This window comes from Neoarius graeffei, chromosome 4, assembly GCF_027579695.1.
Source record: "Neoarius graeffei isolate fNeoGra1 chromosome 4, fNeoGra1.pri, whole genome shotgun sequence".
In the NCBI taxonomy this organism is placed as follows: Eukaryota; Metazoa; Chordata; class Actinopteri; order Siluriformes; family Ariidae; genus Neoarius; species Neoarius graeffei.
In genome coordinates this window covers 116,536,051-116,551,405 of record NC_083572.1, presented here as the reverse complement: position 1 = coordinate 116,551,405, position 15,355 = coordinate 116,536,051, and the positions used below count along the sequence as shown (strand labels likewise).

The 15,355-nt window shown below is 42.0% G+C and overlaps 1 protein-coding gene across 6 annotated transcripts in view; it reads left to right on the top strand.

Moving 5' to 3' along the window:
* The window catches only part of pfkfb4b (6-phosphofructo-2-kinase/fructose-2,6-biphosphatase 4b), a 40,590-nt gene that overhangs the window by 13,009 nt on the left and 12,226 nt on the right, over positions 1-15,355 (top strand). For 5 of the 6 annotated variants that reach the window (XR_009654602.1, XM_060920274.1, XM_060920276.1 and 2 more), the window contains exons 2-9: positions 7,377-7,493; positions 7,852-7,948; positions 8,033-8,099; positions 8,217-8,291; positions 9,361-9,417; positions 9,525-9,646; positions 9,839-10,046; positions 10,133-10,279. Coding sequence is in view for 5 of the 6 variants with exons in the window: in XM_060920274.1 (XP_060776257.1) it covers positions 7,377-7,493; positions 7,852-7,948; positions 8,033-8,099; positions 8,217-8,291; positions 9,361-9,417; positions 9,525-9,646; positions 9,839-10,046; positions 10,133-10,279 (890 nt within the window). In the remaining variant the exon portion in view is untranslated. The remainder of the gene's footprint in view (positions 1-7,376; positions 7,494-7,851; positions 7,949-8,032; positions 8,100-8,216; positions 8,292-9,360; positions 9,418-9,524; positions 9,647-9,838; positions 10,047-10,132; positions 10,280-15,355) is intronic. The other variant, XM_060920277.1, reaches the window with a different exon arrangement.

Here is a 15,355-nt window from a genome sequence, read left to right as displayed (position 1 = left end):
TGCACTCGTGTACAGAATGGATCAATTTCAACCGACGGACTACACGGCTCATTTTTCTAATGAACAGATAACTAGATATATGTCTAAAATAAACGATCTACAGATTTGTGACCCTTATGGCTTTCCGGACGGAGTTTTCACGACCGGATTTTGAACTGCCAGCGGAATACCCGGACGTGTATGATTACCTCATCAACTTTCCCTCGCTGTTCAGTGGTGAAGCACTGCGTGCTTATAAATCTCTGGACAGTTATCTTTACAGAAATTCAGGATTTGTCAGCGACTCAGATGTGGCATCTTGTAAACAAGAAAATGATCCTCACTGGATGGGCAAGTCCAGCCAATTATAGAATAGAATAAGGTAATTCCAAATCGTCCGTGTTTACATGGATCTGGCGTTGGAGAGGTAGAGGCTTAGCAGTGGAGATTTGAGTGGCTGTTTTCTGAGCTTAGTCAACAGGCCGGCTCTGCCTGTAGCCTCGCTTTTGCTTCGGCTCCCGGCGCGCCTCCTTCGCTTTGCTTCCGATAACAATCCACGGAGACCCCGCTGGTCTCGCAATCTGGTCTCGTCCGGAATGTTTTTTTTTCTCGTCCGGAATGTTGTGCATGCGATGGAAATCGCTACAAACCGTCATTTTCTGCTGGAAACCAATGTCCAGTAAGTCCATACGGTTGTAGTGGATATTAAAGTCCGGTACAGACGAACAACACGCAAAAATACACACAAAAAACATAAAAACCGTGCACAGGTAGGGAGAGCTTGTAGCCGCAGCCGTTGTAGTAGAATTGTATATAGTAGGTAGTGGATGTTCATTATGTCTAACTATTACAAATATTTTAAGTTCGTTTCTTAGACAAGGATATTTTTTAAGCTTGTTACCTCGTTAACAGTTTCGGCGAGAATCTCCCGCCTTCTTCAGAAACAGTCACCAGATGTTGAGTGGTGACGTGCCTTATCAGCTGATGTTGCGTTACGGAGGCGTGAACGTCCCGCCCAATTTGACAGGTAGTTCACGCCTTCTGCTGTCAGGTCGCTCCTCCAGGACGGCACTCCAGGTGTGCGACAGTGCATACGCTCCCTCGTCCCGGTTCATCGTCCTCTGCGCCCGCTTACGTATCTCCACTGCCTCTAAAATCCAACGCTGGAATCTATTTTCTTCAGCGCGAATGACTCTGGCCTCTTCCCAATTCATTATGTGATTTTGCCGTTTGCAGTGGTCTGAAATGGCTGATTTTAGGTTTTCTTGGTTTGCTTTTTCTTTTTCAGATCTTGTGAGTCTTTTTGTTGTTTCTTTTTCACACTCTATTTGGTGTTCTTTCCTTCGAGTATGGAAGCATCTGCCCGTTTCACCAATATAGACTTTATTACATGAACGGCAAGGGATTTCATAGATGACATTGCATTTATTGTCCAGTTGTATTTTGTCTTTGGGGTGAACTAGCAGCTGTCGGAGGTTCTTGTATGGTTTGACCGGGGTGTTGATGTGGTATTTCCTCATGGATCGTTGGATGCGTTCTGTGACTCCTTTTATGTATGGTAGTGTGACAAAGCCCCGGTTTGTTTTTTCGGTGTTTTTTCTTGTTTGTTTATTTTCTTTTATTTGTGTCTGTAATTTCCCTTTCCGAATTGCCCACGGTGGATATTGGCAGTTTTTTAATGCCTGTTGGATGTGTTGTTCCTCCTCCTGTCTGTCTTTCTCCTCCGTGATGTTCTGTGCTCGGTCGTATAGTGTTCTGATTACTGACATTTTGTGTGCGATGGGATGTTCAGATGTCCAGAGAAGATATTGGTCGGTGTGTGTAGGTTTTCTGTATGTTGTAATTCTGATGTTTCCTTCTTCTGTGTGGTGTATTTTTAGGTCCAGAAATGCTATTGTCTTGTCCGTTTCCTCTTCATGTGTGAATTTGATGTTGCCTGTCTTGTCTATGGAGTTTAGATGATCCGTGAGTTGTTGTGTGTGGCCTGTTTTGGTTATTTCGAGAATGTCATCAACATATCTTTTCCAGAAGATAGGTTTGCAGTCATCCGGTGCTGTTTCTATGGCTCGGGTTTCCAGATCCTCCATAAAAAAGTTACATAGAGTGGTAGATAGCGGGTCCCCCATTGCAAATCCCTCTTTTTGTCTATAGATTATGCCTCTAAATTGGAAAAATGTGGACGTGGATATGAAATGTAATAGTTTTGTTATGTCCTGTGCTGTAAGTTTTGTGCGTTTTTTCAGGGTTCTGTCTGCTTTTAACCGGTTTTCTACTATGTTAAGAGTGTTTGTGACCGGTGTTTTTGTAAAGAGGGATATGACGTCATGTGATACAAACATTTCATCCTTTTTTATCTTGATTTCCTTTAGTTCTTTCGCCAGTTGTTTTGAGTTTTTGCAGTGGTATTCCGTGAGTCCGAGGAGTGGTTTGATTATGTCTGCCAGCGTCTTGGAAAGGTTGTAAGTAACTGATCCTATACTGTCTACTATGGGTCTTAGTGGTGCTCCGGGTTTATGAATTTTCGGTGTGCCGTATATCCGGGGGGTGATGTCTGCTGTGGGGATGAGGTGGTTGTATGTTTGTTTATCGATTTTGTTGTCATCCATTAACGGTTTGAGTAATAGCTTTAGTCTTTTTTTCTTTTCCTCCGTCGGGTCTTTTTTGAGTATTTCATATGTGTTTGGGTCCGTGAGCATTTCATTCATTTGTTTTTCATATTGATTAGTGTCCATGATAACCGTGGTCCTCCCTTTATCAGCCGGTAGTATTGTTATTTTCTTGTTCTTTGCAAGTGTTCTGATGGCTTCCATTTCCTGTTTGGTTATGTTTCTGGGTGGCGGTTTAGCTGAGGTGAGGATGCCTGCTATTTCGTTCCTTAATGCGGCCTTCTGTCCTTGGTCCTGTATCATATTGCACGCTAGTTCCGTGGCTAATACGAATTCTTCATGCGGGATTTTATTTGGTGTGATGGCATAGTTTAGTCCCCGTGAGAGTATAGTGCGTTCTGCTGTTGTTAGTGTGTGTTTAGACAGGTTGCAAATCCATTTTTCCTTTGTTTGCTTGTCCTTGCATTTATTTTGTTTCTTATTGATAAGTCTGTTCAGTTTTCTAATATGGCGTGTTTTTGTTTTTGAAAACTCTTGTTCTTGTATTGCATTCAGATGTTCTTCCATATTTTTTTCCATGTCACTGCTGAATTTGAACCGGCGTTTGAATTCTTGTTTTCTTTGTGCTATTTCTGTGTTTAAATTGTTGATTTTGTTAGTCGTGCATCTGATTCTTTCTCTTACCAGAATCATTCGCGCTCTTTCGATGGTCCTTTCCGCGTTTCTTGTTGGTATTGGATTTTTTATGTAGAGGCTTGCTGGAATGACGCCTTCGTCTCGGCAGCGGAGATTGAAGCGGAGATGGTTTCTTTGTCGCGCCAATTTTTTTCCTAGCTTTTCCAGGTAGCGTACCTCTTTGGCACAATCTTCTCCATAACTTATTTTTAATACGTAGTGGATGTTCATTATGTCTAACTATTACAAATATTTTAAGTTCGTTTCTTAGACAAGGATATTTTTTAAGCTCGTTACCTCGTTAACAGTTTCGGCGAGAATCTCCCGCCTTCTTCAGAAACAGTCACCAGATGTCGAGTGGTGACGTGCCTTATCAGCTGATGTTGCGTTACGGAGGCGTGAACGTCCCGCCCAATTTGACAGGTAGTTCACGCCTCCTGCGGTCAGGTCGCTCCTCCAGGACGGCACTCCAGGTGTGCGACAGTGCATACGCTCCCTCGTCCCGGTTCATCGTCCTCTGCGCCCGCTTACGTATCTCCACTGCCTCTAAAATCCAACGCTGGAATCTATTTTCTTCAGCGCGAATGACTCTGGCCTCTTCCCAATTCATTATGTGATTTTGCCGTTTGCAGTGGTCTGAAATCCTGACAGCAGGAGGCGTGAACTACCTGTCAAATTGGGCGGGACGTTCACGCCTCCGTAACGCAACATCAGCTGATAAGGCACGTCACCACTCGACATCTGGTGACTGTTTCTGAAGAAGGCGGGAGATTCTCGCTGAAACTGTTAACGAGGTAACAAGCTTAAAAAATATCCTTGTCTAAGAAACGAACTTAAAATATATGTATATAGTAAGGTTTTCCAGAAGAAAAGGTAGAAGTAAAAGCAGAAGTAGAACCAGAAGTAGAAGGCGGAATATGGCGTCTGTCACAATCTGGATCGGCTGTGATGTCACATGCAAGATCTCTATAGGGTGGTGTGGGAGAACATGGGAAGGTTGAAAGCAAGTCCTACAGCGGCATTCTGGATCAATTTCAAAGATTGAATGGCACTCCCAGGACAAACCAGAGACAATCATCCTTTTCCTCTCACATTGCTAATCTGACATGCTCATCTCTATTTCTTCTTTGCAACCTCAGCTGGATTTATCCATTTCTTTCTACACAGGCCACTTGGGTGCTTGTTCATTCCCTTGTCATTTTGAGACTGGACAACTGCACTTTGATCCTGGCAGGTTTGTCTCGGGAGTGCCATTCAGCCTCTGAAACTGATCCAGAATGTTGCTGTAGGACTTGTTTTCAACCTTCCCATGTTCTCCCACACCACCCCATTGCTGTGCTCCCTTCACTGGCTTCTTGCTACAGCAGATTTAAAGCACTGATGCTTGCCTACAGAGCCAAAGCTGGACCAACACCCATTTACCTCAAAGTATTTATCACACCCTGCACTGCACCATGCTCCCTCTTACACTACGTTCAGACTGCAACCTGAAACGACCCATATCCAATTTGTTGTGAAATCCGATTTTTTTGTTAGGCCGTTCACATTACCAATTATATGAGACTTGTATGCGATCTCCAATATGAACGGAAAACGACCCAAAAGTGTCCCGCATGCGCAAATTGACACATAATAAGCACATCTACGTAATACGTAAACAAAAAAAAGCGCACTCTTCAAGTTTAATGATTTCTTTTTTTGTTTGTTTGTTTAATTATCTGGTTAGTGTTAAAGTGTGAGGTCTCGTGTGTGTTTTTGTTTCTGAACTGAAATGAAAACGTGTAGCCTGGTAACGAGGGTTGACTCCTAAATGTCTGTCTAATTTCTATATAAGTGCACTACATGTTACTAGGAAGTAATGGATTTTTAAACTCTATATAGTGCACTCGAGCTTCAGTAGGCAGTCATTTGGGATACGGCCGCTGTATTACCAAACTTAATTCAGGCTTAATAATTTGCACATATTTATTTCGTCATATTAATAAACTTTTTCTACATTTTTATAAATATTTATTTAGATTGTTTATAGCCAGCTGAATTCTGCAACTTCTCTCAGCGCTGGCTCAAGGTGCAGAAACACCAGTGCAGTTTGCGATGGAGATGAGGCGAGACCTGGCGATGTGGTACAGGATGGTTTAAGTTATAAATCAGTTATAGAAACTGTTTTATTTAATCAGGCTAACAGATCAACATCCACGTCCCTACCAAATCCACCATTAGCTTGATCAATTCTATAAAAGTCTACTTAAATTCTGAAAACTGTACAAATGTTGTTGTTTTCCACCAAAGAGGCGGGATTAGCCAACGCAGAATAGTGATGTTTGTCTCTTGTTGATGACGTGTAGGTCGCATGAATGCGACCTGTCCGGTCAGACTGCAGTCGCCTGTGAAAATATCGGATATGCATCGGATTTAGGACCACATATCCAAGCGGCCTGGGTCGCATGTGAAAAAATCGGACCTGTGTCGTTCAGATTGTCAATAACAAATCGGATACAGGTCGCATATGGGCAAAAAAATCGGATATGGGTCATTTCAGGGTGCAGTCTGAACATAGTCTTATACTCTCGCACTGCTCCACTGGTCCCACCATCTCTCAAGGTACAAGGAAGTATCTTGAAGGCACGTTGTGATCTGATCACTCAAACGACATTCAGAGGTGGACTGGGACACACAAGGCTACATCGTATCTGTAGTGTCAGCAGCTTGTCTCAATGCTTCCCAGACAGCAAGGAATGACCAACTAATCAATGGTGTCATTGCCCTTGCCGGAAAATACGCAGTCAGTGAGAATGATTGTGTTGAAATTGTGCTGAAGGGTAGAGCTCGCTGCCTCTAGGTTTATGGATAAAGACAATGTTATAACAGCAGAAACTAGAGTAGCTGCTTTCACAGACAGTGCAGTTAAAACATTTGAAACACAGTGTGTACAGGTACAGGACGTACGATTAGCAGGACGTTTTCTGCCTGAAAATAACTGCAGCCAAAGACTGAAATGTGTGTGATGGCCTTTCTCCAGAGGAAACAGTGTTCAAAATACAATCACAAGTGCTCACTGGAGACATGTTAATGCCAGGTGGGAACGGTTTGTCTGTGATCAGATTTCTGAGGAGTTGTGTACATCACCACTAAAATCTTTTAATGCATCTTTGTACATTCAAAATCAGACTATATTCTTACCACAGTAACAAAACAGGCTTTTAGTCTCACAATTGTGAGAAATTTCAGTTTGCACTAGTCGTTATTGCCCGTGAACCCGATTTCCTCTGAATGTCAAGGAATTGTACCATTAACTAAAGGGAATCGAACATCAAATACCTTTTGTATAACATGGGTCTAGAAAGCCCAGTGGAGAGTTGAGTGGACACATGCGATATGTTTTCACTGTGTTCTGTCAATGATGTAAATCACTCCCTGTGTTTCCTCAGGGATGTAGACTTGGCCCTAGTGGAAGTCTCCAGTGAGGAACGCTGATTGCAAGGTCCTGACCTGTATGATCAAAACTGTCAGGCGAGTTGGGGAGGGGATTCCCCACTGAGGCTGCACGCAGTGTGTTAGCGTGAGCATGTACCCTACAGGAAATGAATAATGTGCTGGATTAGTACTAATCCCATGTTTTGGAAAATCGAACGTGTCTTGGGCCCCTCTGGGGTGTCACCAGTCCATGTGCAAAGTATGGAGTACGTGTGTCCAGCCGTGTCAATTTGCACAGGTGAACAGAGGGCGAGAGACAGACAGCCTTTAGTAGTATGGATTGTTTAAAAGGGTTTCCCAACCAAACAAGTGGATCTGATTAATTTCTTCATTTTAAGATTCTGTTCATATTTTTCTGGCTCAGAAATCTCCTCAGCCCCATCTGTTTTTGGAGTATACATCCAAAATATATACACATCATTAGTGCAATATCTCAAGGAAAAGTGGGTTCATGTCTGAAGGATGTACATTTTATTGTAGTAATGTGCGTCTCTGTCTCCATTTGTCTGATGAACAAAGATGATGTTCTCCATGTTTCAGTTTAATATCTGTGTGGAGAACAGAATTATTAAAAAGACTATTTGCATTTATTTGACACCTTTTCTGACCATTAACCTCTCCCTGCCTCTGTCTGTCTTTCAGTTTGCATGACCAACTGTCCCACCCTCATAGTGACTGTGGGGTTGCCAGCTAGAGGAAAAACCTACATCTCTAAAAAACTCACTCGATACCTCAACTGGATTGGTGTTCCAACTAAAGGTACTTTAAAAAGGTTCTCTTAAAGTACTTCTCACTCTTCCCAAAGCTGTTCTTCTGGAGGTTTATATTTAACTTTCATACACTACAGCAAACTAAGTTGCAGTTGCTTTCTACTTTCCTGAAGGATTTGTGATCTTTGTACACCATCAGAGACGCACAACTACTGAAGAAGTACCGTCTCTGAAAGGAGATGTTTTACATTTATACTCAAATACCTTTAACTGAAGACCTTATCAAAGCGTGAAGGCAGAACCGTTCCTCAAACTGCCCCTTACGGTTCTGCTCTGTGTGAGAAACGCAGCAGTAGAGCTTTAATGCTTATTACAGTGTGTGTGTGTGTGTGTGTGTGTGTACACAGAGTTTAATGTTGGACAGTACCGGAGGGAGTGTACAAAGGTCTACAGGAACTTTGAGTTTTTCCATCCTGATAATGAAGAGGGACTGAAGATCAGGAAGTAAGACGACACCATCTATCTGTTTGTTTGTGGTGTTGAGCAGTATTGAGTGGTTTTGGTGACTGGCTGTGTGGTGTGTCTCAGACAGTGTGCTCTGACAGCTCTGAATGACGTGAGACAGTTCCTCAGTGTGGACAGAGGACATGTGGCTGTAAGTGAAATGAACAGACTATAGGATGTCCAGATTTTTATTTTTACTGTGCAGGAAATTGCATTAAAGCCAGTTCATTGAACGGCTTTAATGCATTTATTACAATTTACTTGACAGGTGTTTGATGCCACCAACACTACGAGAGAGAGGAGGAAAATGATCATGAGATTTGCTGAACAAAACGGGTACAAGGTACAAACAAGTTCAGCAGCTGCACTGACACTAATTACAGAACATGGGACTTTCACAAGTACAATTATTTTGAAGAAAAAATATTAATCTGAGTAAACATGCACAACTCTGCCTGCACACTGATGCAATAGCACAACATTACAGAAGTGTCACAAAATCAGCCAGTCACAGACTTGGAGAAAGTAATCCTATTGCCTGTTTTGTATCCAATCACATCACTAGAGCTGTGATAACAGAAAGTCTGCTTTTAGTAGTGTTGGATTTTACACCCAAAACTATACTTAAAATATATTTTTTATATATAAAATATATAGATTGGTGACTGTCATGAAGGCTCTCCTTTGTAAGCGGTCCTTCTCACTGTGGAATAGTGAATTTCAGATTGTTTGGAGATGGCCTTATAACCCTTCCCAGATTGATGAGCAGAAACACTTACTTCTCTGCGGTCATGGCTGATGTCCTTTCTTCTTAGAATGATGTAGAGACACACCTGAGTGCTCTAGAACACTAAACTGCCAAAAAGTCTGCTTTTACAGATGTAGTCCCACACCCTGATGATTAACTAATTACTGCATTTCATTAGTGACATCTGGCTGCTAATTACTCTCTTAATAGTTGTTGAAGTAGGAAGTTCCCCCCCCACCTGATTTTTCAATTTTTATTGACTTTTTTTGGGAAAAAATTACTAAATATTGAAATCCTTTTTTTGCTCACCTTTAGTGTATTTATATAAGTTGGTGAGGATCACATGATTATTTATCAGGGCCAAAATAACAAAAACACAACTGAAAGTGGGTGTACTTTCTTTTTCCCATGACTACAAGTTAGTTTAAAAAACTAAAATTTTCTGAAAGGTACTGGGTCTAAAATGTATTTAAATTTCTGTTTTGTAATATGAAAAATAGCACATATATGTAAATATTTTTCGAAACAATCCCATGGATTACCTGTTATTATGCCCTAGACCACAAGAGGTCAGCAGACCCCCAGTTGAGAAACACTGCTCTACAGCATGGTGTTTAAACTCCTGAACAATGAACACACACTTTCATATTTCTGTTTGTTACAGGTTTTTTTTGTTGAGTCTCTGTGTGACGATCCAGAGGTTATTGCTCAGAACATTGTAGTAAGGACCTACTTTTAATGAGATTTTTTTTCCACTCACCTTCACTCATTCAGAATTACAGATATCGTGTAAAAATACATCAGGATTTTGTGTTTGTGTGTGAGCAGCAGGTAAAGTTGAACAGTCCTGATTATATTGACTGTACCACTGAGGAGGCTGTTCAGGACTTTATGAAGAGGATTAAATGTTATGAGAACTCGTACGAGCCTCTGGATGAGGTGTTGGACAGGTCAGAGCCTCTTCACTTTCATACAATTATAATTTATATATTTAACGTCTCCACATCCTCACTTTCATCTCCACAGTTTTCTTCAGAAATATAATTTAGATCTGTTTAGATAAAGGGTTAGTTAGTGAAGGCGGGGGTTTGGTTGAACTGCTAAAGGTGTGTGTGTGTGTGTGCGCGCGCTGTTACTCACAGGAACCTGTCCTACATTAAGGTGATGGATGTGGGGATGCGATATTTAGTAAACCGTGTGATGGACCACATTCAGAGCCGCATCGTTTATTATCTGATGAATATTCACATCACTCCACGCTCCATCTACCTCTGTCGCCATGGCGAGAGCGAACTCAACATCTGTGGACGCATCGGGGGCGATTCAGGCCTGTCCCCCCGTGGCAAGCAGGTGTGTCTGTCACTGCGTGTCTGTCTGTGTTGTGTGTATTGTGCGTTTGTGCTACTCACACAAATGTATTTCTCCGTGTGTGTCAGTTCGCGATATGTTTGAGGAAATTCATTCAAGAACAGAACATAAAGGATCTGAAAGTCTGGACGAGTCAAATGAAGAGAACCATCCAGACTGCAGAGGCTCTCGGTGTTCCGTATGAACAGTGGAAAGCTCTTAATGAGATCGACGCTGTAAGTTTGTTTGTTTGTGTGCGTGCGTGCGTGTGAGAGAGATTATGAGAAGACAGTTTTTTCAAGGATTTTCCCGATGAATGGTAGATTTGATATTGGCCTGTAGTTGTTCAATACTGAAGCATCCAGATTATTCTTTTTAAGAAGGGGCTTTACAACGGCTTTTTTCAGGGACGCAGGAACAATGCCAGTCTCTAGGGATGTATTTATGATCTGAAGCACATCTGTAATTATAAGATGTAGAACAGACTTAAAAAAGTTGGTGGGCAGAATGTCCAGTTCAGATGTTGAGGAACTGAGATTTTGTACAGTTTTTTCAAGAGTCTCGTAATCAGTTAAACAAAATTCTGACATTGTGTTGAAGTTATCTATCTGTGTCACTGGTGATTGCAGTTTTTCAATTATTTGCAACTGAGATATATTATGAGCAATATTCTGCCATATTTTATCAATTTTACCTTTGAAGAAGGATGCAAACTCATTGCATTTATTAACTGAGAGAAGTTCAGGTGCTAATTGTGGTGGGGGATTAATTAGCTTCTCTACTGTTGAAAATAGCACACGGGCATTGTTCATATTCCTGCTGATGATGTTGGAGAAGAAAGACTGTCTTGCTTTACCAATTTCATAATTATATTTACAAAGCATCTCTTTATGGATTTGATAATGGATGTGAAGTTTAGATTTGCGCCATTTTATTTCAGTCTTTCTACATTCTCTCTTTAGCAGTTTAACAGCTGGGTACTGCTTCCATGGTGCTTTCTGCTTGTCATTGACTCTTTTGATTTTGAATGGAGCAATATCATCCATAATTTGGGTCATATTTAAATAAAAAATTTCCAGTAAATCATCTACAGAGTCTGACATTTTAGTTGAGATCCGAGAGAGAGCTTGCTCAAAGAGAACACGTGTTGTTGTTTATGACTCTCCTACCCATAGTCGTTGAGCTGTTCTGAATGTGAGGAGACATAGAAACATCAGAGAAAACACAGAAATGATCAGATAAGGCCAGGTCAACAACAGTAGTAGAAACAGTAAGACCCTTTGCGATAACGAGGTCAAGGGTATGACCACGAGAGTGGGTCGGCCCCTGTACATGTTGTACTAGGTTGAAATTGTCAATAATTGCAAGTAGTTCTCTGGCATAAGTGTTTTCAGGATTATCTACATGCAAGTTAAAATCCCCAGATATAATAAGACAGTCAAACTCTAAGCAAATGACTGACAACAGTTCACCAAACTCTTCCAGAAAAACTTTGGCTGAATGTCTCAGAGGCCTGTAAATAGTTAATAACAATATGTTAGGAGAGCATGTAACAAGTGCACATAAGTGTTCAAAGGATGTAAAATCACCAAGTGAGGACTGTTTACATTGAAAAGAGGCTTTGAATATATTTGCGATCCCTCCACCTTTCCCATGTCGGGTAGCACTCATGAAATAAAAATTTGGGGGAGCTGCTTCAATAAGGGTGGTAGCACTATTTGCTTGATCCAGCCAAGTTTCAGTTAGAAGCAAAAAATCAAGATTGTGTTTGCAGATAAGATCATTAATTAAAAATGACTTGTTTGAAAGTGATCTAACGTTCAGAAGAGCTAGCTTTACAGAAAGTCTAGAAGTAATATCCGCTTGGGCACTCTGATGCTGTTTTGAAACAGGAAGGAGACTAGACTGGTTTACCCCCTGGGTTAAATATGCTCTATGTTTTCTATTTCTTATCAACACAGGAATAGAGAATGGCATAGGCATACTGGGTCCCAGCTTGTTTTCAAAACTACACCCAATGCAGGGACCCACAGCACATCATACAAGACTCTCTGTATGTTCCATGAGGTTGGGGGGGGGAAGGATTGGAGATATCATGTATTTTTTAGATGGTGAAAAAGATTGGTAGCCAGCTGAAAGTCCTGGGCGAACACAATTCAGTCTGTTGGTTGGTTTTCGATGAACTGGGTACACTGCTTGTCACGACAGATTTGGGCTGGAAAAAGAGAGTGTAGCCATTGGCAGCAATCTCTGCATACTTTTAGGGAAATCCATGCAGGGGGGAGACGGAGATGGTACAATGAAGTCAGAAGAGCGAGACTGAGATTGGGACTTTGGTGAGGTCTTTGTGAGTGTCTCCATGACTGTCTCCGTGACAGTCTCTGTGATACTTGCATGGGGTCGAGATGTGGATGATGCAGCCTTGGCATGATTGTCTTTGGTCAGGTCCTCAATCTGGATGGGCGATGCAGATATCTGTGGCTGCCCATTGTTAACAACATGCTCACATTCTCCATGTGATTGTTGATGTCCTGGGCAGTCTGCCCCAGATGGCTGTGTCCTTGAAGCATCTCTGCTGTGCTTGCATGGGTAGTTGTTTTGACTTTGCAGAGGTATTGCTGATATCTGTAACTGGGTCAGTCTGTGAGCACTTATCAGCAGTTCTGCTCAATGTTGGCTGAGAAAAGAATGCATGCTGGAGAGAGAGGCTGTAGTGATCAGCCAAAACTTTGGTCCCAATCCGGCTGAGTTCAGTGCTATTTGGCCTGAAGAATTCTCTGCAATTCCAGAAAAGGTTAAAATTGTCTATGAAGTTCATACCAAATGAAAAACAAGTTTTTCTAAGCCAGATGTTAAGACTGAAGAGTTTAGTAATGCAAAACTTCCCCTTGCAGGGAGTGGGCCACTGATAAAAGATTGTATTCTAGTCTTATAGAGGTCAGAAAAAAGTTTTCTGAAATCATCTTGGACAAACAGCTGTTCTCTGAAAACATCATTTGCTCCCACATGCACAACAATACATTTGATAGTTTTATGCTCGGACATGAGTTTCAAAATGCTGTCTTTTAAAGCTCTGGTTAAAGTAGTAAACGACCTACTGTTGGCGTCTGATCAGGGCTGTGTCTCGCTGCTTGTGTTGCTTGACCTTAGTGCAGCATTTGATACCATTGATCATTCCATTCTTCTGGATAGACTAGAAAATGTTGTGGGAGTTAAGGGAACGGCCCTCTCCTGGCTCAGCTCTTATTTAACTGATCGCTATCAGTATGTTGATGTAAATTTTGATTTTTCTAGACGTACTGAGGTAAAGTTTGGTGTTCCACAAGGTTCTGTCTTGGATCCACTGCTTTTTCCTTTATATATGTTACTTCTGGGTGATATTATTCGTAAACATGGTATTAGTTTCCACTGTTGTGCTGATGACACACAGTTGTATGTTTCTGCAAAACCTGATGAGAGACACCAGCTTAATAGAATTGAGGAATGTGTGAAGGACATTAGACACTGGATGCTTATTAACTTCCTTCTGCTTAACTCTGACAAGACTGAAGTACTCACATAGATAACATCACCCGGATAGCTTTCTTTCATCTCAGAAATATTGCTCAGATAAGAAATTTAATGTCACTACATGATGCAGAAAAACTAGTTCATGCTTTCGTTCCCTCCAGGTTGGATTATTGTAATGCCTTACTGTCTGGATGTTCCAATAAGTGCATAAACAAGCTCCAGTTAGTTCAAAATGCAGCAGCAAGAGTCCTGACTAGAACTAGAAAATATGACCCCATCACCCCTGTCTTATCCACACTGCATTGGCTCCCAATCAAATTTTGTATTGATTATAAAATACTACTATTGACCTTTAAAGCACTGAATGGTCTCGCACCACAGTACCTGAGTGAACTTCTGGTCCTCTATGACCTGCCACGCCTACTTAGATCAAAAGGTGCAGGCTATCTGCTGGTACCTCGTATAGTGAAGGCTACATCAGGGGGTGGAGCCTTTTCTTACAAAGCCCCACAGTTATGGAACAGCCTTCCAAGTAGTGTTCGGGAATCAGACACAGTCTCAGCGTTTAAGTCTCGGCTGAAAACATATCCGTTTAGTCAAGCCTTGTGTTAATGGTGTTTATGAGGTAAAGGAGTAGATCTGGAGGATCCTCAGACATAGAGTGTTTTGGTAAACTGGGATGTATGGATGCTGTCAGTCCCCACTCGCTTGCTCACTCGAGTTTGTTGACGGTGTAGTGGCTGCTGCTTTATGTCCCGGGGCCCCTCATGCCTGTGTTACCTTCTGGCTCTCTCCTTTTAGTTATGCTGTCATAGTTAGTTGCCGGAGTTCCTGCTTGTACTCAGTGCAAAATGTATAATGTTCCTACTTATTCAGGTGACATTGGGCATACCTAACAACCTGTCCCCCCGTCTGTCCCTCCGAGTTGCATGTCAATCCTGAGATCGAGATGCTGAACCTCTTCTGCTCCTCGGACCTGCCTGATCCATCCTGCCCTACATCTGGTTGGAGTCTCATCACATCGCTCCTGTGGAGGACGGCCCCATATGGACAGCTGAAAGTCGCACTCAGAAGATGCTCTGGACTCTTACAGTAATGCTTTTATGGCTGAGGACTACAGTTGACTTGCTAACTTTAGGACTGCAGTTGTCATGAACAGTTTTGCACTCAAGTTTCCATCAATGAAGAGTTTATAAGATTAACGAAACTGACTTCATGTTAAAACTGTTAATGTTATAGTCAGGCTGTCTGTTGTTGCCCAAATGAGGATGGGTTCCCTTTTGAGTCTGGTTCCTCTCGAGGTTTCTTCCTCATGTCGTCTGAGGGAGTTTTTCCTTGCCACTGTCGCCACAGGCTTCATCATTGGGGATAGATTAGGGATCAAATCAAATCAAGTTTATTTGTACAGCGCTTTTAACAATAAACATTGTCGCAAAGCAGCTTTACAGAATTTGAACGACTTAAAACATGAGCTAATTTTATCCCTAATCTATCCCCAATGAGCAAGCCTGTGGCGACGGTGGCAAGGAAAAACTCCCTCAGACGACATGAGGAAGAAACCTCGAGAGGAACCAGACTCAAAAGGGAACCCATCCTCATTTGGGCAACAACAGACAGCCTGACTATAATATTAACAGTTTTAACAGGTATAACCCTCAACTGTCCTCATGGGGCCGTCCTTCACAGGAGCGGTGCGATAAAACTCCGACCAGACACAGGGCACCAGGATGGATCAAGCAGGTCCGAGGGGCAGAAGAGGCCAGCATCTCAATCCCAGGATCAACATGTAACTCAGAGGGACA